Source organism: Mustela putorius, unplaced genomic scaffold (genome assembly GCF_011764305.1).
Source record: "Mustela putorius furo isolate JIRA1106 unplaced genomic scaffold, ASM1176430v1.1 tig00000460_pilon_pilon_pilon, whole genome shotgun sequence".
In the NCBI taxonomy this organism is placed as follows: domain Eukaryota; kingdom Metazoa; phylum Chordata; class Mammalia; order Carnivora; family Mustelidae; genus Mustela; species Mustela putorius.
In genome coordinates, this window is record NW_025421389.1 from 8,156,707 (window position 1) to 8,179,777 (window position 23,071).

Sequence of the window (23,071 nt, forward strand, 5' to 3'; positions counted from 1 at the left end):
TGTGACACACTGAAACTTGTGTAAATGCAAGGTATTGCAGTCACTTCTGCCAATACCTGGGGACACAGCCCTCTTGTTGCTGCTTTCCCTGGTACGGCTGCCAAGACTGTTGCTCAACTGAACTGTGCGTTCCTTTCTTCCAGGGTCTCTTGTGCCCTTTACTACAGCATCTCCAATCTCTGTAATCCACCCAGCCTGCTCTACCTGGTTAGTAACCACTCCCCTCCCAGGCTCCCTTCCTGAGGGAAGCCTTCCCAGACCTCTCTGAGAAAGCCAGTCCTCCACTGCAGTCTCCCACATACTACTTTGGAAGGCCACTCTCACCAAGGTGTACTTGCTAGCATTTATTCAGCAAGTGCATGCTAGGGCTTGCCACAAGTAGTGCACTGTTCTCAGTAAAGAGGACACAGGCGTGCACAGCAGCTACAGTCCTTGTCCCTATAACCTCCCCCTGCTACTTGCAATTTTACTTCCGTTTCATTTATTTAGTTTGTTTGATTAAAGTCTTCCCTCCCTTTCAGCCTGTATGCTCCATAAACAAAGGGACCATGTCTGGTTTGATCCTTAGAACCTAGGACAGAGTTTCATACATAGTCGTGGGTCAGAAAAATCTTGCTGAATGAGTGAACAGGTATAGAGAGATGGGAAAGGTGTGTTGGTGATGTCAGCCGCAGGAATTCAGCTGTCAGGGATGAAATATGGCAGCATGGAGTAGGGTCTATAAACTCAGAGCTTCTTTGAAGCCAGATTGTGCTGCTCACTGGTTGAATGGCTCTGGGAAAGTCAATCTCAACTTGCCTTTTTCTTTCTTTCTTTCTTTTTTTTTCCTTCCCATCAGTGCAGGCATTTTAGAAAAGATGTCCTGTAATTGTCTGACGCTAAGCCTGAGTAGAAATAGCTTAACCCAAGACCAGAGTGACATTGTCCAGTTGACCACCCCCTTCTGCTGGCTATGAGTGTTCCTTCTAATCCTCAGTATTCCTGTAATTTCGGTTAACTAGTGTTACCAACCACTTACTATGTGCAGAGGCACTGCACTAAGTGTTCCACATGTTTTGTCTCATTTAATGACTGTAGGAAGCAAGTACTATATTTATCCCAATTTTACAGAGGATGAAATTGAGACATTAGGCAGGTTACTCAACTCAGTAGCATACAAATGCTTGAGCTGAGATTTAAACCTATGTATGCTGGTTCCAGTGTCTGAGCTCTGTTTCCTACTTCAGTCCAACTTATCATACTTGGCAGCCCATCATGGACGTTGGTGGACAGCCTACCAGGTGGAAATCCATTTTGACAATTAGCCTGCTTGGACCCATTTCCCACACCAACATCTCCCCTGTTCCATCTGAATCTGAACACGTTCGGTAGAAAACACAAGGAGCTTTCTATATTTATCTATCTATATCTGTATTTTTCTCTATCTATCTATCTATCTATCTATCTATCTATCTATTTGAATTAGTGTTTTCATTTTTGTTGGGTAAATACTCAGTAGTGGAATTAATGGATCATATGGTAATTCTATTTTTAATTTTTTGAGGAACCTCCATACTGTTTTCCACAGTGGCTATTCCAATTTGCATTTCCACCAACAGTTCATGAGGGTGCTTTAACATAGTTTAAAAAGGAAAAAATAAATCTGAACCCATTCTTTTAAAGGATGATTTTTACATTTACAACCCATAAATTCATACTTCCTGAATACACACCACCCCCATGCCCCACATTCCCAGGCATACGTTGGTGTTTGCTCTCAAAGACTGTACACGATTGTTTTTGGAGACCTTTTTGACTCAGCACTGTGACCCCATCACAACACATACTCATAATAGGAGTCTCACACAAACACATCTTTATCTATTTCCTACCTGCCTGCAAAGAACAAGGGGAAGTGGGATGAAAGCAGTTTCAAAAGAACACATAAGACAAAACCAGTGAGACAGTGGGCTGGTGAGCGGGTTGAAGCAGGAAGTGATGGGGCAGTGGTGAGAGTGAACACAGGTGGGTGGGCGACATGCAGAGACAAATCAGTGGTTGGCACTGACATGAGGTGTTTCTTCCCTGCATGCCAGTTGCCGCCCCTTCAAAAGCCACACTGACAGGATAGGTCAGGCAGGCAGAGCGCAGCTCAAAGTGGCATTTTAGACTGCCTGCATGTTCCTTAGTGCCGGGCAACTGCAGACCCTGGAAAGGTAGCAGAACATCGAGAGACCAGGAGCAAGGAAAACGGTGTTCTGGTCTCGACCCTCGTTCAAACGAACGGATGCTCTCTGTTCTGTTCCCTGGTTGTCTGTTAAATGTAAGAACAGAACAAGATGGACTCTCAGCTGACTTCCAGCTAAGTGTTCTAAATTTAAGCAACAGTGGAGAAACCGTATTAAAGGCAGGTCTCCATAACCTCGGAAATGGTGGCAGTTAAAATGCTTTTTCGATGGAAAAGCAACCCGCTCTAAGTATAAGTAAGTTTTACCGAGGGGAAGCTGCCATTTGCAGGACCACCTGGAGTGCCAGCACCTTGAAGTCCCGCCAGGCCTGCACATAGCAGAGAGAAGGCCAGGCTCAGCCTGCTGGCCCCAGCTCTGACACCCAGGAAGCCACTCACTCTCTCAGCTTGCCAACCCACTTGGCCTCCACTGGGTCCTGAGCAAGAGGCACCATCCCCCTGTCCTTAGAGTGCAAAGAGCGAAGATTCTGAACTTGATGACATCCGGCACTGCGGAAAGTACGATGGGCTTAATGAGCCATATAAACGCCTGGATTACTGGAACTGGCAGGGGAGAGGGACAGAGAGTGCAAACAATGCCAGGAAGGAGGGGGGTGCTGCAGAGAGAAAAACAGATTTCTCACATTTTATCTGTGAAATTGTAGAGACACAAATTAGTTACATTAAGAGTTAAGTATCAGGAACAGGGACAACTGATAGGAATCTTGTCATTGCAAATGGAAATGGCAAAATATTCCAGTTAAGGCAACATCTGGGCTCTGGATTTTTTCCTCAGGCAATGCCTCAGCCCCCCTCAGAGCAGCCAGGACTCAAGCCTACCTCAGCGGTCCCTGCAAGCCATAAGGACAGAATCTATATTTTCTTTTGCTAATGGCCTTTTCTCTAGAATAAATATACATATCAGGCTGCTCTTCAAACTGGCTTTTCTTCAACGACAGGCAGCACCAATCACCTCCTCTCAGCATCCACCCTTTGCTGCCCGCACCCCCAACGCCACGCAGCGCCCTGGTACTTGTAGGCAGAGCCTCAGAGCCCTCACCTTTGTCTCCTACCCAACCCTACCCCAACACACTTGCCTCTCCGCTATCCTTTCCTACTCTTTTACTAAGAACACACCATTTCCCGGTGCCTCCAGTGGAGCCCTGAGGAGTGGGTGCGAGGAGTCTGAAGGTTGTGTTCAGTGTGCCCTCTGTATACCGTCCCACATCTTCTCTTGCCTTCTCCTCCAAACCCCTGACAGGGCAAGTCCGTGTTCCCATCCCCTTCTCCTCTAGCACCAGCACGTCTCAGTCTGCCTTTCTCGGCCTCCCCCAACCCAGCTCCAGATCTCCCTTTGGCCCCTGGCGCCCCCTTCTGGCTCCTGTGATACACCCGGGTAGTGACTTTCTTAACCTTTCTTTGTTAGGCTGCTGCTGGCCTCTCCACCTTCTGCCCCATCAGTCTGCCCAGGGAGTGCATCACAATGAGAGAAGCGGACTTCTATGTTTTTCCGCATCCTGCAGAACAATATCTTAGTTTGTTTTACATTTGCTTTGGGTGTTTTAAAAATGCAGATTCATGGGTCTTGCCCAGACCCATTCAAGCATAGTTTCCAGGAAAGGTCCCAAGAATGGGCTTTTATTTTATTTTTTAAATTTTTTATTGTGTTACATTAATTACCATAAAATACATCATTAGTTTTTGATGCAGTGTTCCAAGATTCATTGTTTCTGTACAACACCGAGTGCTCCATGCAATACGTGTCTTCCTTAATACCCACCACCAGGCTCACTCATCCCCCCACCCCCTCCTCTGAAATCCTCAGTTTGTTTCTCAGAGTTCACCGTCTCTCATGGTTTGTCTCCCCCTCCAATTTCCTCCAATTCACTTTTCTTTTCCTTCTCCTAATGACCTCCGTGTTACTCTTTATGTTCCACAAGTAAGTGAAACCATGTAATTGGCTCTCTCTGCTTGACTTATTTCACTCCGCATAATCTCCTCCAGTCCCATCCATGTTGATGCAAAAGTTGGGTATTCATCCTTTCTGATGGCTGAGTAATATTCCATTGTATATATGGACCACATCTTTCTCCATTCGTCTGTTGAAGGGCATCTTGGCTCTTTCCACAGTTTGGCTATTGTAAATACTGCTGCTATGAACATTGGGCTATATATGGTCCTTCTTTTCACTACCTCTGTATCTCTGGGGTAAATACCCAGTAGTGCAATCACTGAGTCATAGGGTAGCTCTATTTTTAATTTTTTGTTTTCCAAAGTGGCTGCACCAACTTTTCTTCCCACCAACAGTGTATGAGGTTCCCCTTTCTCCACATCCTCTCCAACATTTGCTGTTTCCTGCCTTGTTAATCTTTGCCATTCTGATAATGTGCTTTTTTTTTTTATTTTTTTAAAGATTATTTATTTATTAATTTGACAGGCAGAGATCACAAGTAGGCAGAGAAGCAGGTAGAGAGAGAGGAGGAACCCGGCTCCCTGCTGAGCAGAGAGCCCGGTGCGGGGCTCGATCCCAGGACCCTGAGATCATGACGTGAGCCAAAGGCAGAGGCTTTAACCCACTGAGCCACCCAGGCGCCCCGAGAACGTGCTTTTAAAACAAGTTCTCCAGGGGAATCTTTTGCACACTGAAGACTGATGGTCTCTGAGCACCTCTAGCACTCTCCTGAATTCTGAGCTACAAACCACTATCCCTTCCCGAATGTTCCATGGGAATTTCAGACTCAGTCTTTTTCTCTCAGGCATGCTTCTCACTCAGACATATACTTTATCTTTTCCCCTCCACACTCTCATTAGAATCTGTCTGGTCATTCTGACTTTTTCCTCTCCCTTCTTCTTCTATCTGGTGGCCAATGAGTCCTAGCCAGCAGGCCTGGACTGCCGGCTAACCATTCCATTCTCACTTACACTGGGTTTGTGCCTTCCCGGAACAGTAATGTCAGTCTTTTACCGATTGCTGCATGTTTGGTGATTTCTCTCTAATCCTTTTGTCACTGTGGAACCATGTGACCTTTCCAGAACTCAGAAAGAACCTGTTCATACCCTGTAGGAAACTGCCTACCAGGAAAGCATTGCTTTGAAAGTTCTTCTTGCTCTGAGATCCACACCCCTTTATACACAAGGTTCTCCCACTACCTTCTATGCACCATGCTAGACCCAGAGCAGCAATTCTATGACAGATGTCAGTTTCTGACCATGTTGCTTCAGGTCTTTTCGCCTCTCCATCCATTCAGATTGAGTTAAAGTTCCTAACCCTCTACCAACAAGTAGATAGGGAACTACAGTAGAATAATAGAATATAGTAAGTGAAAAATCCATTAGCTATTAAGTATCAGCCATACACGGTTTCAACAGCTAAGAGCACTTGGAGATTGGTACCATTATTATTGCCCCTTCCAAGAAGAAGATCCTGGAGCCCACAGAATTCAGGTGGCAGGACTGAATTCCCACGACAGGCATTCTACCACCCACGGAAGTAACAATACCAGGTTTTGCATCCAGGTCAGTCTGATCTTAAGTGCAGGTTTCTTTCTAACCCATATGTATCCTATGTCTTACAGTATGTTGCAGGGTCACAGATGGAGGCTTTTGACCTCTTCCCTGTCTGATAAAATGGTACTTATCCATTAAGGTTCTACTCAATGTTACCTTGTCCATAAAGTGATTCTGAGCTCCACTGAAGAAGCATTCAACTTTCCGGCTTTCAGGGTAGCTTTTATTTTGTTTGTATTTGTTTCTGCACTTGAAGGATTAGCCCTGTAAGTTACAGTGGTTTTTGCCCAGCAAACATCTGTCAAATTAATAAATGTAATTTCCAATCAATGGGGTTATCAGAGATAGATAGCCCTCATGCAGAGCGAACTTCTCCATGAACCAAAGAAAAGCCAAATACTAGAAAGAACTTGTGGTCTTCTCCCCCCAGGGAAGCCAAATTACTATTTCTCTGATACTCTCCCTTGCAATCCAGCTTCCCTATGTCCTATCTGGACTTTAGGGTTCCACTCACCCTGAGCCTTTCGTCTGAGCAAGACTCTATCAAACATTCCAATTCACTGTTTAGGAAGACGTTCATCAGATGATTTCTTCTTGCAGAGACATCAAAAGCCGCACATATCTGTCCATTTCCTGCTGATAATGTATATGATTTTTATTTTTCAAATCCACCATTTAAATCCAGGTGGGAGGGAATGAATCAGAGAGAAATACCATTGCTTTTGGCTGATGACAGCAGCGTAATCATTTGTATTTTCCCCAACCTGCAAAATGTCAACACATTAGAAAAAAAAAAATGCAGACATTTCACATTCCATTCCTGATGAGGTTCCTTGTCGTTCCCTCGCACCCCACCTCCTCTATCTGAATCATTGACATCTGGCTATTAGTCTAAGCATTTAGAATGTAACACTGAGCATTCAGGGTATGCTGATGTCAGCACACATACCAGAGCTTGTGGTTCGGCATAGACCAAAGTCTTGTCTCTTTCAAGTTTCTGATGAGCTGACAGATTTGAATTAACTTCTGATATTAACTTCTTCAGCTTTTGTCTTTGTGGTAAATACACAACAGGGAGTGCTAAAGAGAACAAAACAAAGATGGCTGCCTTTTTGGCCTCTTTATTCACAAGTCTTCTTGCTGCAAAGCCCGGTTAATCTTCCTTGTAAAACAACACAGTGCCATGTTTTCCACTGTAATTAAAGACAATGGAGGGAAAGTTCCCTTTGAAGGGGAATGAAGCGCCTTCATCAGCCAGCACTGCTGAAAATAGGTTTATGTTTCACCAACAAGTGTAACGCGTGCATCCTCTAATTAGATTTCTTGCTCCTCTTTTAATCACCAAGAACATCATTATCCTTTTGGTTCCTCATTAGGGAGGTCACATAGTTCATATGCATACTTATAAAACCTATCCAAATTTCAGAACAAAACTGTATCTTCTTACACTTCAGATATTTCATTGATCTTGCTATGCTATCACCAAGTTCAACTTGCCTGTGGGGTTTTTCTTTCTTTTCTTTTTTAATGTGATCACCCTAACACCTGCTATTTGAGTAGAATTACAGTGGTACACTCTAATGTTGCTGAAGAACCATGCCATATTTTCATGCAATCATGGAAAGGAAAAGCCATGACACATTTCAATACATGCATTGCCATTTTTAAGCTTCAAATCTCTTGCAAGACAAAATTTCATCAGTAAGCTCAAATATATTTGGGGGGAGCTTTGTTCTGGGTCTGGGTACTCTGATCTTCAATACGTGCCCCCTCCAAGGGTGATCTGCCACCCCTCAGATGCAGCAGCATAGTCTTACTTCGAGTGTAGCTACAATGACAGGCTGCTTCTAGGTTAAGCCCTCCATCAAATTGCTTCTTAAAAATCTGATGTTTAGTATATTTAATTTAGCGAAATAAGTCGCCTCTCCACAATGGACTTTATTTTATTTATTTGTTTGTTTCTTATTTCCTTCTCTTAACCCTGCTAAGCCACCTGGCCATAAATCTTCCCTCTGGCCCAGAGTACACACACCAATTGACCTTCATGCCATTTACCATTTCTGGAATTTATCTCTTGATCTCTCTTTTCTTTCTATATGTTGAAGATCAAAAATGTTTTTGTCTGCGTACCTGTCCCCAAGGCATTTTGTTGTTGTCATTGTTGTCATTTACGGTTTGTTTTGTGGCTTTGGATCATCATTTCAGCTTTTACTGTCAGGGGTGCTCCACGTCAGGCATGAAGGAAACAGTGTGCAGCACTGAAAGGGTGGAGGAGTGACTGGATCGAGGAAAAGGGCAAAAACACACATTTTCACTTCCAGTTTATCCCTGCCAAATCTCTAATTAAACCTGATATTTGTACTGGCCATTCTAATTGAACTGAGTCACTGTTAACAGTAAAAATGATTCCTTAAATGTGGCAATTGCCCAGAGAAAGAGTTGGGCCTCTAAATACACTTTCTTCCTTAGGAAGCTATGGCCTGTGGTTAGTAGCTACTTCAGGTCTTTTAAGGAGTGACCAGGTCACTTGCTTGCTCACCATAGCCAAGTTTGCTTTCAGCTGGTGTTTGGCACTTTTCCTTGAGGACCTAGTATTCCACAGGGTCTCTGTTTAAAGCAGGATGTTCACAGAAGATCCTTTGAAGGATCAGGAGTTATTGCCCTGGTTCTAATTTACCTCCTATTTATTCATCCTTTACTTCTACTCAGTGATCTTACACATCATCTTAACTATTTTCAAGGCAATCCTACAAGAGGAAATGAAACTACCCCTCCCCATTTTATACATTAAAAAAAAGAAAAAAAGAAAAAAAAAAGCTGTTTCAGAGTCGAAAGTCTTGTCCAAAGTCATACTGCTAGTGAATCCCAGAGCCAGAATTCAAGTTCAGTCTGCTCTGACTTGAAGCTCTGACTTGAATTTAATTCTCCTAACACACAAAATAAGAAGGGTGTTCCTGAGATGAAAAGGCTGCTGGGGATTTGTTCCAAATGGCTTTCTTTTCAGAATCTGGGAGCATTTAAAAAAATTTCCTTCCTTCCTTCCTTCCTTCCTTCCTTCCTTCCTTCCTTCCTTCCTTCCTTCTCTGTCCTTCACTTCCTTCCATTGTTTGTTAACTGATTTAGACTAGAAGAAATGTTATTCCAGGTTCTATTAAAGTATAAGCTCTGTGAAAGCAGAGACTGTGTAGCCCTTTCTCTCTGAAAACAGACTGGTCACAACAGCTTCCCAACAATACTTGCGGAGTGAATGACCCTGGGTCTCTGAGGCTAGTGTAGGGTCCCTTACCCTTGCAAGACTGGTCCTTTGTCCTTGGACCATGGAGCTTAGATCTGGATGTCTCCATCACTCTATGGAATGCGCAATATCTTCCCAATCTCACCTAACGGCCAACAGCATCACTCAGCAACAAACCCCTTATCTCATGATCTCACTTCTTCATTCTATCACCAGCAAAACCTCACCTAGGGTTCAAAATATTTGGAAAAGATTAAAATAAGCATACATTAGCTTTAACTAAGAAGTGGAAGGTGGAGGGTGTGGAAGCTCCACAGAGTTGTTTCCCATGATCACATGACTACCAGGTACTATACTAATCACTCTGACTCTTTATCCTATAAAATCAGTATTATTGCCTCTATTTTCGGTAAGAAAACTGAAAGTACTTTGTATGAGATCACATAGCTGGCAGGCCACAGAGTCAAGATCTAAACCCATATTGGTCTGACTCCAAAGTTGCCAAGATTAGTACGCTTTTGCAGTGGTCATGGACTTTATCTTAAAGGATCTTTGGGCTGCAAAGGCAAGAGAGCAACACAAGGGGTACAGATGCATCCAAAACCTTCCTTAAGGTTCATAGGAGACCTACACTCTACCTGTTCATTCAGGGACATGACTTCTTAGACATTCCGTCTTATCTTTCCTTCACACCCTTGTCCTTCATCTAGATGCATTTCAGGGTTAGTGTTCCACAGTATAACACACAATTGAAAATTCACTTCGTGTTTCCAAGTTCTGGATTCTAAATTTAAGATAAGAACTAACTTTCTCCCTATTTCCACCAAGAAGGGGGGGAAGAGGAAAAGTAAGGTGTGGGGGAGGAGGAAGAAGAGGAAAGCACCACTTGAATTCCTGACCATGTTTATTGAAATTAAAGCTAGTATTATCTTGGGTACCAAGTTAATGTCGCTGTTGTTACTTGAAGAAACCAAGGTATAGGAAAACCACAGTCAGCTTGATATCTTGAGGATATGTGTGTTCAAGCTTTAGGACTACCACTGTTCAGCTCAGCCACTGTTCCTCCAGTAGCATGTCCTTCCTTTAACAGATTCATTGAGCTAACATTTGCAAAAGCCTCCTACCAGCCCGAGGGACCAAAAGTGAGCCCCAAGTGTTTGTGGAAACACACCAATTAGCTGAACAGTGGTAATCTATATTAAAGCACAAAGAAGCATATGACCAATCAGGTGAGTGACCTTACAATACAGAAACCCTAAGGGAGAGACACAAACTAAATGCTTTTTTTCCTCATTAATAGAACCATCAGGGTTACTGCAATGATGTAATTAAAAAATCAGTTCATAGCTGACAGATTTTATCTCACATTCCTCCAACCTAGAGAATGGTACACAGATGTGAGCCTCACTTCCTGTGCTGAACAAAATCCAAGAACCCTCTTATAGGTCCCTTGGTATCCTGGCATTTAGCCCAGCTGCCAAATCTCAAATGTGTGCAGGATCCATATGAGGAAAGCGATGTTCACTTTAATCTCTGTTATATTGGATTACATTACCTCGTTGGTCAGACTAGCTCAGACATTGCTCATAGACTGACTGACTAAAGGCACTTTGGCATTAAATTGCCATATTGTCTGATACATTAAAGCAGGGCTTCTCATATTGGCTAAAGAATAAAGCTCCTTAAAGCTGCACAGAAAGAGTGACCACAGAAAAAGGAATTTGGGGGCCCAGAAATGCTTGGTGCCCTCTTGCTCTCAGGAGATGACATGCTGAGATGCAAAAACCCAGAGTGGTGGTGGTTTTGCACCAACTGGACAGGGCCATCTGGCTGCTCACCAGCTGTCCCTTATAGTACCAGATGTAGTTTCCATTCCTACAATAACTCAAAATGCTAATAGGAGAAGAGCCTTAGGGGTCATCAATCCCAACCTCCTCTCCTTTTGTAGATGGGAGAACCAAGGCCAGAGAGGGGATACCATTCATCTAGGGAGCAGCAGAATCACAGAGAAATTGGGTCTCCAGATTCCTAGCCAATTATTCTTCTCACTAGGTGGTGTTGTGTCTTTGGAAAACATGCACAAATGGTCATTTTCCACAGAAAGGAAGTCAAGTTGTAACAATCCATGGTATAGACTTTGTAGACAGAGTCACTCAGTTCTAATCTAGCCCCCAGATAAATTGGGTGGCCATAGCAAAGCACTTAACTTTTCTGGTCTTTGGTTTCTCCATTTATAAAATGAGAATGCCAGTAGTACACAGCTCATAACATTTTGTGAAGATTAAATGAGTTAATATATGTTTAACATTTAGAATCACACTTGCCACAGAGAGAGCACAATGTAAATGCATGTTACCATCCTAAGCAAGCCGAGCAGCCTTTATGCCTGCTAAGTCACCCTCACGGTTTCTACTCTATCGAACACTCCAGAACTGAAGTTTAACTGTGGCTATAAACCTCTGCCTGATCAGTAATGAACTTCTTATTGCAACTGCCACACACCACCAAAAAGACTCATTTCTCTTTATGATTCTGCCTCCTTCTCTCTCTGTACCTCACCCTTCATGCTTTGCCTTCCCCATACACTGCTTTTTTTCTTCTTTGTTTTAGCAATATCAAACCTTCTGCTGGTAGCATGACATCCAAAGAAATGCTTAAATACACTGGTAGAACTTGGGAAAAAGTGATGCCTACACTGTTTTTTTTTTTTTTTCTCTGCCTCTCTGGAGTGAAATTTATTAGGCCTTCAGTTGTTTCTTAATAATATCAACATCATGAATTAGACAAAGACATACATATAATTAGTTTAATGTATATTCTCTTTTTTAAAATCTATCTATCTTCTTTAAAAGGTAAGGATTTAGATGTTCTAATGAGTTCATAAAGAAATGAGCAATGCAGATTTGTTAGACATGTATGTTTCTATAAAAGTATCTATTTATCTATATCAATATCTATTTACTGACAGAGTTAGCTAGATACCTTAAAGGAAACATATATGCTTTACCAGTCTGCATTGGTCATTTCTTTCTGAACTCATTAGAATATCTAAATCATTTATCTTTTGAAGAAGATAATATAGAGAATTACCTTGAGCTCCAGCTTGGGCATTTTTCAACTCAGTACATTCTATAAGCCAGTATGGTTCCTTAAGATATATGTCTTGACTGGTGGAGGCCCCAGAGTCAGGCTACTTTCATAAATATGTATGAAGCCTTCATGGGGATGATAGCACTGGGCTTGTGCCTGGATCCTGCCCTTGTCTGTGAATATTCTATAACGAAAATGCAGAGGACAATGAGCCAGACTCTCAAGCCATTAAGTAAATGTGAAATTTTAGTCAATAGGAGAATTGTGTACACTGGAAATCTGAGGAAGAAAAGGTATCCATGTGGAAATTCCTGGACTTGGAACAGTTCTGTGCTCATTGCTGAAGTGAGAAGCTTATAGTTCCCCAAGAAAAAGGTTAGCATCAGTCTCTTTCTAGGCAAGGCAGGGATCCACACCATCACACTGACAAGCAAGCAGAATGACTACAGTTCTGTCTTGAGGAGAACCCTGCACCAATTTTTCTTCTTAAATTAATCATGCTTATTTCCAATAAGCCAGTTTGCTTCTCAAAGCAAAGGAAGTCCTGGCTTGAGAAGGCAAAGAGGCATGCTTGTCTTGTTTGCAACTCCTTTTCTTTGTCACTGGCTCTACAGGAATGTCTCTTGATGGCTTCTCACCCCTTGTGTCATACTTGTTTCCATGTTCCTTACTCTGCTTGCTAGCTACTGGTCTTGCTTATCACTCCAATTTCTTATGGCCTTCAAATAAAGATGATGGAGGAATGCAAATTTGAATTAGACCCTGATACACTTGCCTGGGTCCTTAGCACAGGTTCGGCAATCCCACTTCATGTGATTTGTCTTCTCGAGGGTGGTAGGTGAAGTGAAAGGAGCAACACTTGTGACTCAAAGGTCTTGTTTTATAATGGAGCATGGGTGGCTCACTATGGCATGTAAAAGGGCCAGAGAGACCAGAAGAAAGGGTGAAGGGAGAACTCTATCAGGTTGCACCATTAGGGGTCCATTTGGAAAGAACACAGAGTCTTCTTTGTGGCCTCCAGAGAGTCACTGCTGACTGATGCAATAAGCCCAGTCATAGTCTCTAAAACTCTTGAGTATAATTATTGATTCTTCCTCAGCTACCTCAGGAAGAGCCTTCACGATACCTGTTACACAGGATGAAAAGTTGGCCACACAAACACCTAGAATCCTGTTGCTCACAATGTGTTTCCTTTCCTTTTGCTTTCTTTCCCTTACCTACTTCTCTCCACCATGAGCTGTCCCCATGCCCCATGCTTGCCCTCCTCTTCCTATTCCTATCTGTCGTTGACACCACCTCCACAGTTAGAGCACAGTACTACTTGCAAAGTAACAGTCATGCCATACCATTTAGCCCTATCTGCTGCCCTAACTTTTTAGCCCATAGGCCTATCTGAATGCCAATGCCTCCCTCTACCCCTTTTAGTTTTTAAACCTGTCTTTGAGAGCAGGCTATAGTGCTTAAGGTACTTCAGTGAGTTACCCCTTTGGGTTTCTAAATACTCCCAATGGGTGTTTTTCATTTGTCCAGATTTGGAAGGATCAATGGTGGGACGTGGGAGATGGGGGAATGCTCACAGAGAAGCATGTCTATATATATATGCTTGTCAGGGAATAATTATGGTACCCTTTGGGTGCATGCTAATGGATCTGTCTCTCTTTCCCCTACACAGGGCCTGGAGCAGTCATTGATGGTGTAAACTCGGCTTCTAGAGCACTGGCTTGTCTCTGGCTATCAGGGACCCTCTTTGCCCACTTCTTCATCAAGTTTTGATAAGAAATCATAGGTCCTCTGAGCAACGCCTGCTTCTCCATATCACAGACTTTAATCTACACTGCGGAGGGCAAACCAGTTTGGGCTTTTTCTTTGTTTGCTTCTGTTCTTCTTCTTGATTTCTTTTGGGGGAGTTTGATTTATTTGATTTTTTTCCTCTAGTTTGAATGAGTGGGGTGGGGAGGAGGGGTGGGCAGGGTTCTACCATGTGTAGGATAATCATTCATTGGTGTGTCCAAAAATAGAATCTGCCCCTGCTACCTTGGCCCTTCCCTTTCCTCTGCTCCTCTCCCCATCATCATCACTATCAACCTCCCCTCCCCCTACACACCAAACCATAAGCTCCATTTGGGCAAAAATGTGCCTCATGATAAACACCCTGAAGACACAACTTGACTTATAATGTAGTGCACAGCAAGAGTTATATCCAAGTGTCCTATTATCAGTGTCTTTTAAGCTTTGGATCATTTTTCTTATTATAGTGTACATATTCCTCTCTCCATGCTTATTATTATCTAATTACATTCGGGTTCACATCCTTTCTTTCTGGGAAGGTATCTCAATATACCCATGTCCATACATATATGTATTTTATTTTCTTGTCTTCTTCTCTAGCCATTTTGCCCTATTTGCTTTCTCTATCAGCTATAGAGATTAGAGGTTTGGGGCTCTGCACACAACCTAAAAGTTAAAAATTAGAAGTCACTTGACCAAAAAAGGGGAAAGCATTTTGAGGATAGTACTTCTCTTTAAAAACTGTTGTCTAACTCGTTAAAAAATAAAATCCACAGATGGCTGATTATTTAGGGTTTATCAAGCTATTGAAGTAATTATATGATTATCCATCTACTCAATTATTTGATTTATCTCTCCCTCCAGTTATCTACCCACCCATCTTCCTCTGTAGCAATCTATTTACTCCATGTATCAATCTATCAATGTAATTATCTAACACTTTCTATTTCTTTCCCTACTACTCACTATCAGTTCATCACCATATTAATTTCTAATCATATCAGCTCTCTTCCATTTTATTTGTTTGTACTCTATCTTCAGCAGACATTGCAACTTCAAAAATACCTATCAACTTTCTTATGAAAGCCAGTGGTCTTACAGGCTAACAACATAGACAAGCAATATGTTAAGGACTCTTTGGAACGTGGTATCCTATCATCCAAAGTAGATGCTATTAACAGATGGACCAAAGTAGCAATCTAAGGATCAGTCACTCACTATTCCCAGAAGAGACTATGTTTCCAAAAACATCTTCTTGGGAAACATATCAGCCCTGGAAAAGCCTTGATCAATACTGTGGTTTTTTGTTTTGTTTTTATTTTTGTTTTTGTTTTCGTTTTTTTCCTTTCACACTTGAAGGACCAAGGGGGCAACCTTCATGTTTTTCTCAGCCTTTCAAGAAAGTGTATGTCGGGAACCTACGGGACTTACTCCATGGATGGCTTTTCTTAATAGCAAGAACATAGAGAGGAAACACATGTCTGTCCCTGCAGTGTGAGGAGAGAAGTCCACCTGAGTGCAATGATTTCAGCTATTGTCTCCTCCCTGCTCCAGTTTTGGTTTAATCTGTTTGAAAACTATCCTGTAAAAAGCTGATGGAAGCCAATTACATGGCGGGTGTGTTGACAACTCTGGTATTTGTTTCAGGAAGCTCTTCTGAGCTGAGGGCACTTGAGCAACTGACTTAATTTCCAAGCACTTGATTAACACAACACTGCAAACAGGAGGGGAACGTGTAAATGACATACAATTTCCTCTGATACAGGCTGCTTCTCTAGTAGCTTTGGGGAAGAATACCCTCAGTGGTCCATGTCCAAAGCAGTTCCAGAAGACAAACAAAAGCTGACCGGACTTTTCTGCATCATCTCCTGGGACCAGAAGGACTCGACGAGCAAGGGTGCCCGTAATCCAGAAGAATGATATTGAAAACCATGCAAGGTTGCGCCCCTTTTTACCTGTGCCGCAAGGGCTGACCTACTAAGAGCATGAGAAAGAAGCATCAATGGTGACTGTCTAACAGACCTGCCCTGCCTCAGTTGAAAAACATTCAGATCCACAGTCTAAATAAATATGAGCTTTATAGAGCTCCATTCCCTTAATGCTTAATTGATCTTCTTCCTCCAATATAAATGATCTCTTTGTTTTGTCCATAATGGCACATGAACATGACATACACAGTGGGGGAATATATACTTAGATATAAATACATGCATAAATAGATACATAAATACAAATGTAGGTAGTCTTGGCATACAGAAAGCTAGGCACTTTTGTAAGAGTTGGAACTAGTATGAGTGGAATTAATATTACATTTGCCAGCTGTAAACAGACATCTGCATTTCCTAGTGAGTTGCCAGGAGCCAGATTCTGGAAACATAAATGATGTGCCAAAAGCAGTGTATTGATTCCAAGTTCCAGGGACAATCATGAGCAGACGCAAAGTCAGAATTAAAGGTCGGACATCAATGTTTCAGATCTGTCATCACTTTCAGCACCTGGAGTCGGGTTGGTGTCAGACATTGGTATGGGAATTAAATGTGTCATTTGAGTGTTCTACTGATAATAAATGTGTTACTTTCGAGTAAAATAAACGTGGAGGCTCTGGGGAGTGGATGGTTTTGGAGAACACAGTGCTTATAATGGATAAGCTAAATACGTTCTTCAGGCCAAGACTTGTTCTTGAGGAAGGGACCCATCCTTCTTTGACCAGGAAGATCTCAGAACCTTTTGAACACAATATTGAGGTTGGGTCTCAGAGTAATTATGGAACTCTCTGCTGCTCTCTTCCACTGGATACCAGGAAAAAATTCTGGTGATTGCATATTACAGCAATGTTTCAGAGGGAAAAAAATCCTACAGTCAACCCTCATCTGTCTGAGATAAAGAAAATCAAGTAAATAAGACCAAGGAAACTGGGCATTAGGAAAGAAAATGGCTCTTCTTCACTTTAGACCAACTCCAGCCTCTGTGTTGTTTGGGTTATTTTCATGCAGATGGCTCTGTAGAATAGTAGCCGTCACCCAACATTTGAAGCACATAGAGCATTAAATGCTTACAAAAGACAATATCCACACTCACATATGCATTTTCAATTCCCATATGGAGGGTATATCAATACCCTGCTGGATAGATTTTTTTTTTTTTCCTTCAAGGTGACAATGGTAGGGATTGGGGCCTGGGAAAAAAGAAGATGAACAAAACTCTGAACAACCATTAACTCTTCATAGGCTTTCCACATGGGAAGGAAACCAAATAAGACTTACCAGGAGATTAGGTGAGAGAAATTCAGCAATGTAGTTACTCTGAAACCTCCCCCCTTCCCAAAACACAATTAATATATATTTCCACCAAAGTAATGCCAATGAAAGTGCTAGTGTTAAGGCTATGGCCAAGATCGTTTTTTGGTAGTTTAATGTTAAGTGCCTGATATAGTCATTTGCAAATCTAAGCAAGTGTGTTCAGTTTTTCTCATTTTTGTTTTAAGTGGGGGAGAGGGGACATATGGGTGAGCAGTGGTCAAAACACATATTTATGTTACGCAGAGGGTGTTGTACATGGCTGTTCTGCAACTGTGCTAGGTGGGATGGAAGGAGAGGTAAGGCTTTGTATCAAAAAGAGGCCTTAGTCTTTGTCTCCTGAAACCTGTGCCTCATATTAGTTGATACATTCCACAGGTTGGGCAGTTCCTTCTCAAAGTCTGGGAAGGAAGGGCGCTTTGGGACTCCAGAAACTTCACAACTGAGGCTATCTGTAACAAACTGTTTCTGTATGGATCCAGTCAATTTGAACTCAACATGGAGGTGTTAGCAAGTTCTACTTATGTTGGAAGGACTCTTATGTGAAAGAGCAGAGAACCTCAAAGTGAGCAGTTAGTCTCAAAGAAAGCTTATTGCAGCCATTGCATCAGGAGTGACTGTAAATGGAAAGCTCTAGTGGTGGTCGATGCTTCCAGTGCCAAAGGGAATGTCTTCTCCTCTGGAGTTGTATATGGATGTCCTAAGCCCCATCAGTAAAAGGAGGTGGGTGATGGCTGAGGTTGAGGTGGGATGTAGGGGTTGGGGTCATCTTTTCCAATTTGACCCTGAGTCCTCAATTAGAACCAGCCCATCTCCCCTCCCCATTTCCTCCCCTCAAAAAGGCTTTTAAAGTTTAATCTATTTGGAATTGGGGGAAGGGGCATAAAATTCATTTGCAAATTCACCTTTTTATCTTTTACTCCAATAGTGAGAATTTTTTTTTTTTTTAATTTCACACAAGCTCTATTCCTCAGAACTTATACCCAACAGCCTCTTCTACTATCCAAAGCTTCCCTTTTGATTTTAAGACAAATAAGTTTGAGCAGTTGCAGTAAAACTTCACAGGTGTGTAACTAGGAAAGCAACATTTTCAAAAGATACCATATGATGAGAACTCCTAATGATCACTAAAAACAAACAAATAAAAATGTCAGTCTCATTTCCCTCATTTCTTATTTAAGAGAAGAGAAGTAAATGAAAGGAGGAAGAAATAGATTTGCAATTAAAAGATGGGGCAGCAAGACAGAGCTGAACCAGTGTAATTTAGCCTTCAGGTGCAGGATCCTTGAGTCCAAAGGAATGTGGAGTGGACTTAATTAGGCACCATTGTCTTCATCCTGAAAGTAAGCAGCTAAGCCTCATTTCCAGTATTTTGAAATAGCTTCCTTTTTGTTTCTTTCAATGGTGCCCTTTAAAAGGCATACAGTTGTTCCATGCCACTGAGTGAAGAAAGAAAGATTGTGAACCCTCTACTATCCTTCTAGGGCCACATTCTACATTATTGGCAGATTTATAAGGTTATCAATAATAGCAATGATAAGTAATAATAGCTGCCCTTGTGTTAGTTAAAGGGAGCATTTTTAAACATTCAAAAATTTTTGTGACATGTAAAGTGCAGTTGTGAGGAATGTGTGGGTGTACGAAAATGTATCTGTCAATTTCAGAGTCCTCTAGATTAAAAAAAAAAAATATGACTTATCAATGGTGCCGTTATAGCTGTGTCAGACAATGGGTGTGCCCATTCTCACAATTATCCTTAAAACAAATCTATGTTCAAATGCTTTAAAAAATTATCACATGATAGAAGAGTATAACTTCTAGAGTTTTTTTCTTTTATTTTCTTTCTTATTTTTTCCTTCAAAAATCAATGAAAACTTGATTTCTGTCAATAATTGTATTAAGGGTGAATATACTACCTGAATTTTGTGCATGTTACATTGTAGTTGTAACCTTTTCTAATTCAGGATGAATACGAGATGGTTGTGATTGTGCAGTGTATCAATAAAGTTCAAAGAAATTTGTAACTTTCAGGGGGCTGTTTATTAGGACATCTTACTGAGTATCCAGGAATGGAGAAAAGCAGGCTACATATTTCCCACATGCTACTTTTATATGTGTGTTTTAGGCTTTGGGGAGTAGATGTAGTCAGAAAACTGAGTGGTTCTCTCTCTCTCTCTCATACACACACACACACACACGCATGTGCGTGCAAAGGCAGTCTAGGTATTTTCCATGTTATACCTATATATCAAATATCTAGGCCATTTACAAGTAATACAAAATGTAGCTGCAACCTCAAAGTGTAAATTATTTAATAACTTAAGAGAAAATGCGACTAAAAGTTTCAGAAAAATAATGACCAGATTCTGCTTAGTTTAGACATCCCTTAACAGTTCCTGTGGCTTGAATCCACTGAATTAAGAAACACACTGGCAAGAGTAAGTATGAGAAAATATGGTGACTATGCTCTACATTTATTCTTAAAAGTGTATGTCATTGTATTGTTTCTCCATCTTAGGTTTATTGTTGTATACATATGGGAAATAGCCTAAAAAAGGGACCTGGAGAAGAAACTTCCTCTGATTGCCTTTTCTGAAACAGACTTATCTTTCAAGAAAACTCCAACACCTCTACCTTCATCATACGCCCATCTGCTTTTCTGAAGGAATGGATATTAACCTGTTTCTTACAACTCACCTAGCTCATCTTTATACATCAGCTAACACTTCCTAGTTCTGCCATTAACTAAATATGTCACCTTGGGCTGGACACTTGACCTTGCTTCTTTTTGATTCCTCATCTGCATTATTTGTGGATTTATACTTTTGGTATGTTCTAGTTCAAAACTCTCAGGACAGTTTTTGTTTCTCTTTCAATTATGGGATTTATCATGACTACCCCCTAATAAAGCCTAGGACCAATGGTTAATTATAGTTTCGGAAATCAGAGAAACTGAGTTAAAATTCTTCCGTTGACTTTACAGGTATATCTAGCTCTTCTGACGAAGACCCTGAGCTTGATTTGTGAGGCTTATTTCTTATTGAGTTCCTGGTAGACAAGGGCTCATTCCCAACCTTTTAAAACTCAGTTTCCCCCACAGCAGATGAAGCATGGAGAACTTGATAGACTAGGTCATGTTTTTTGTAAATTAAAATACCAAGGAAATGGTGGTATCAATGATTGAGAGTTTCCAATTTCCTCAGACACGGTGTAAAATTATGACTTATCAGGGAAACAAATTCCAGGTCCCCTTATCATCGTAATACCTTTAATGCTCCTCTTTCCTGTCTCTTCTTCCTTCCTTTTACTCATCCTCTTCCCATGCACACCTGACAGTCTCCTGCTTCTGTTCATACCACAGCATTTACACACCTAGTGGCTCTCCTGCTGGCATAGGCATTCATTGGTCTTTCATTCCATCTGGCCAGTCAGCTCCATCAGTCTTCTGTGTACCAATTTATTCTTCCATCAGCGAACCACTCACCTCTTCATTCACATATTATTTCCCCATTTATCTAACCTTTATTCTATCTATATACTCGCACTTCCGTCATATTACTGTTCCCATCTACTTATTTAAACCATCTATCTTTCCCTTACCTGTCAATCCATCCACCAAGCATCCCCAACTAGCCTTCAGCAGACATACCTATTTACCAAGCCACTTCCAAGTAATGAAAATCTTTGCTGTTATCTCTTCATTCTGCAAGCGAGGCTCTATCTAGTTATTCTTAAGCACAGGAGCTAAATGATTGGATACATTTTTGTTATCTTCACCCAAAATACACCCCATTAAAACATCTATAGAGAGAAAGGCTTTAGGAAATATATGAAGGGCATACTTGTTCCTATCAGGATGTGTTACAGTAGGAAAAGGATGGAGAATTGGGAGCAGAGTGGAAACACCCAGATGAGCAGATGTCGATGTTTAATTTTCTAACAGTGGGAATGCAGTCTTCAATGAACAAAACAAATGGTTGAAGAAACAGGCAGGAGAGACCTCAACTGGCAACCATGCTGCCTTTTCTCTTTGATTTTCTGTTGCATAAATTATTTTAATAAAAATTTGGGGGTGTTAACTAGTACCAAATCTTATGATCAGTTTTGAAAACGAAAACCTTCAAACTACAAAGATGCTACTTTTGTGGAACATGTTCATTTGATCAGTAGGAAATCCTTCTTTTCTTCTTTATTTTTTCCATTTATTCATTTGCTCATGCATTGCATTTAGTGAGGAACTCCCCTTAAGGAGCTCATATCTAAGATGTGAAAACAGCTATAGAAAAAGAAAATTACAGTATAATATTGCAAGTATTATGATACAGATATGAAAAAATGAGTACAGTGGAAGCAAATATTGGGAAATGATTAGGAAGCTACTTTTATCCCCTAGGGATGAAAAGCTGGAAAATAGGCAGCTAATATAGACAGTGGATGTGGTGAACAGACTTACTACAAAAATAAGTGGGATACCAGGACCAGGGCACATTCAGTGTTCAAGTATTTATTGATAGTGTGAAAGATATCTGTTGGATGAATGAGTACCATGACAAGAGTTCAACTGTAAATGTCCAACGGACCACACTACCCAACTGGAGATAAATTTGACATACAATGTTCCAGAGAGGGAGATGTACCACCTAGAATGTCAACTGGTTAGAATATAAACTTTCATTTCCATATGGGATTATAGAACATGTTGACTTCTACGGATCTCAAAGCTCCAGGAGACTTTTACCTGAGAGGAAGAGAAAACAATGACTGCAAATATGGACATATCAGAGACTTAAAGAGGGAGAGGTGGAGATTAAATGTGAACTTGCTGAATAGTTTCCTCTAAACTGAGTTTCTCTAGACTAGATTTACCTATAATTTAAGGATTTAGGATGGGATATCTGGCTCATTTGCATTTAAATGTTTAGCAGCATCTCTTATTTCAAAAGTAAGAATATTTACAGTTTTTGCCTCTTCACTATTTTCTATATCCTGTAAGACACGTTTTATTTTGTTTAGTTTATGTACTCAAACCACATATTTTCTCTTCAGGGACATAGTGTGATGTAGTTTGAGGAAACTAATCTTTACACTCTGATGTCACCAAGTTACAAGTTATGTTGCCTTGGACCAATTTTTTATGCGCTCTTGACTTCAGTCTTATCTTCATTAAAACACTGGTCATAATATCTACGTTAGAAGACTGACCATGACCTTATTGGATGTGAATAGGTAAGGATGTTTAACAAATTAAGTGGCACATATTAGTTGCAAAGTAAACATTACCTTTTTTCTTCTGTTTCTTCCTTCAGCTTTCCTTCAATGTCTTCACTTTCCTGAGCTGCTACAAAACATAATTTTCACTGTGTTTGCTTCTTTAAAAAAGAAGAAAAGATATATTATTTATTAGCTGAAGTTTTAAAAATGAGAAATAAATCTCTGAGTCTAGATTATTTAAGAATGCAAAACTGGAAAGTGGGAAGATTTTTGGTAGACTCCCAAAGGAATTTTGCAAAAAAAAAAAAAAAAGAGAAATATTTAAATCCCAATCTAATAAATGTGTATTAGATAGGTAATATCTGACAATTACTTGAGGATAGATACAGGAAAGACAAAGTATCTGTATTCCACGAGGTCTCAGTCTAGTGGAGGATTTAAAACTATAGCACAACATACTAGGTGTTGTTCAAGTGCTAGAGGTGCCCAGCAGAGGGTTCATGACCAGAAACTAGAGCTCAAGGAACCCTTTCAGAAGTGTCAAAAAGAAGAAGAAATTACTTAAAAAAAAAAATGGAGGGAAGAGGAACAAGTGAGTGATGCAGAGGATCATCACTGATGTACACATGCAGGCATGAGAAGCACATCAAGGTCGAGAAACTCAAGTGTAGATTATCCCAAGAGAGGTGAGGGCAAAGGCAGAATGGCAGGAGTCAAGGCAGAATGGGTATGCAGGGG

General features: G+C 41.0%; 1 protein-coding gene across 6 annotated transcripts in view; it reads left to right on the top strand.

The window, feature by feature from the left end:
- OPCML (opioid binding protein/cell adhesion molecule like) overlaps positions 1-19,152 on the top strand; it is a 1,096,764-nt gene extending 1,077,612 nt beyond the window's left edge. For all 6 annotated transcript variants that reach the window (XM_004763940.3, XM_004763944.3, XM_004763938.2 and 3 more), the window contains one exon: positions 13,711-19,152. In XM_004763940.3, coding sequence (XP_004763997.1) covers positions 13,711-13,811 — 101 coding nt within the window. In that variant the 3' untranslated portion in view covers positions 13,812-19,152. The remainder of the gene's footprint in view (positions 1-13,710) is intronic.
- Positions 19,153-23,071: the final 3,919 nt, after the last annotated feature.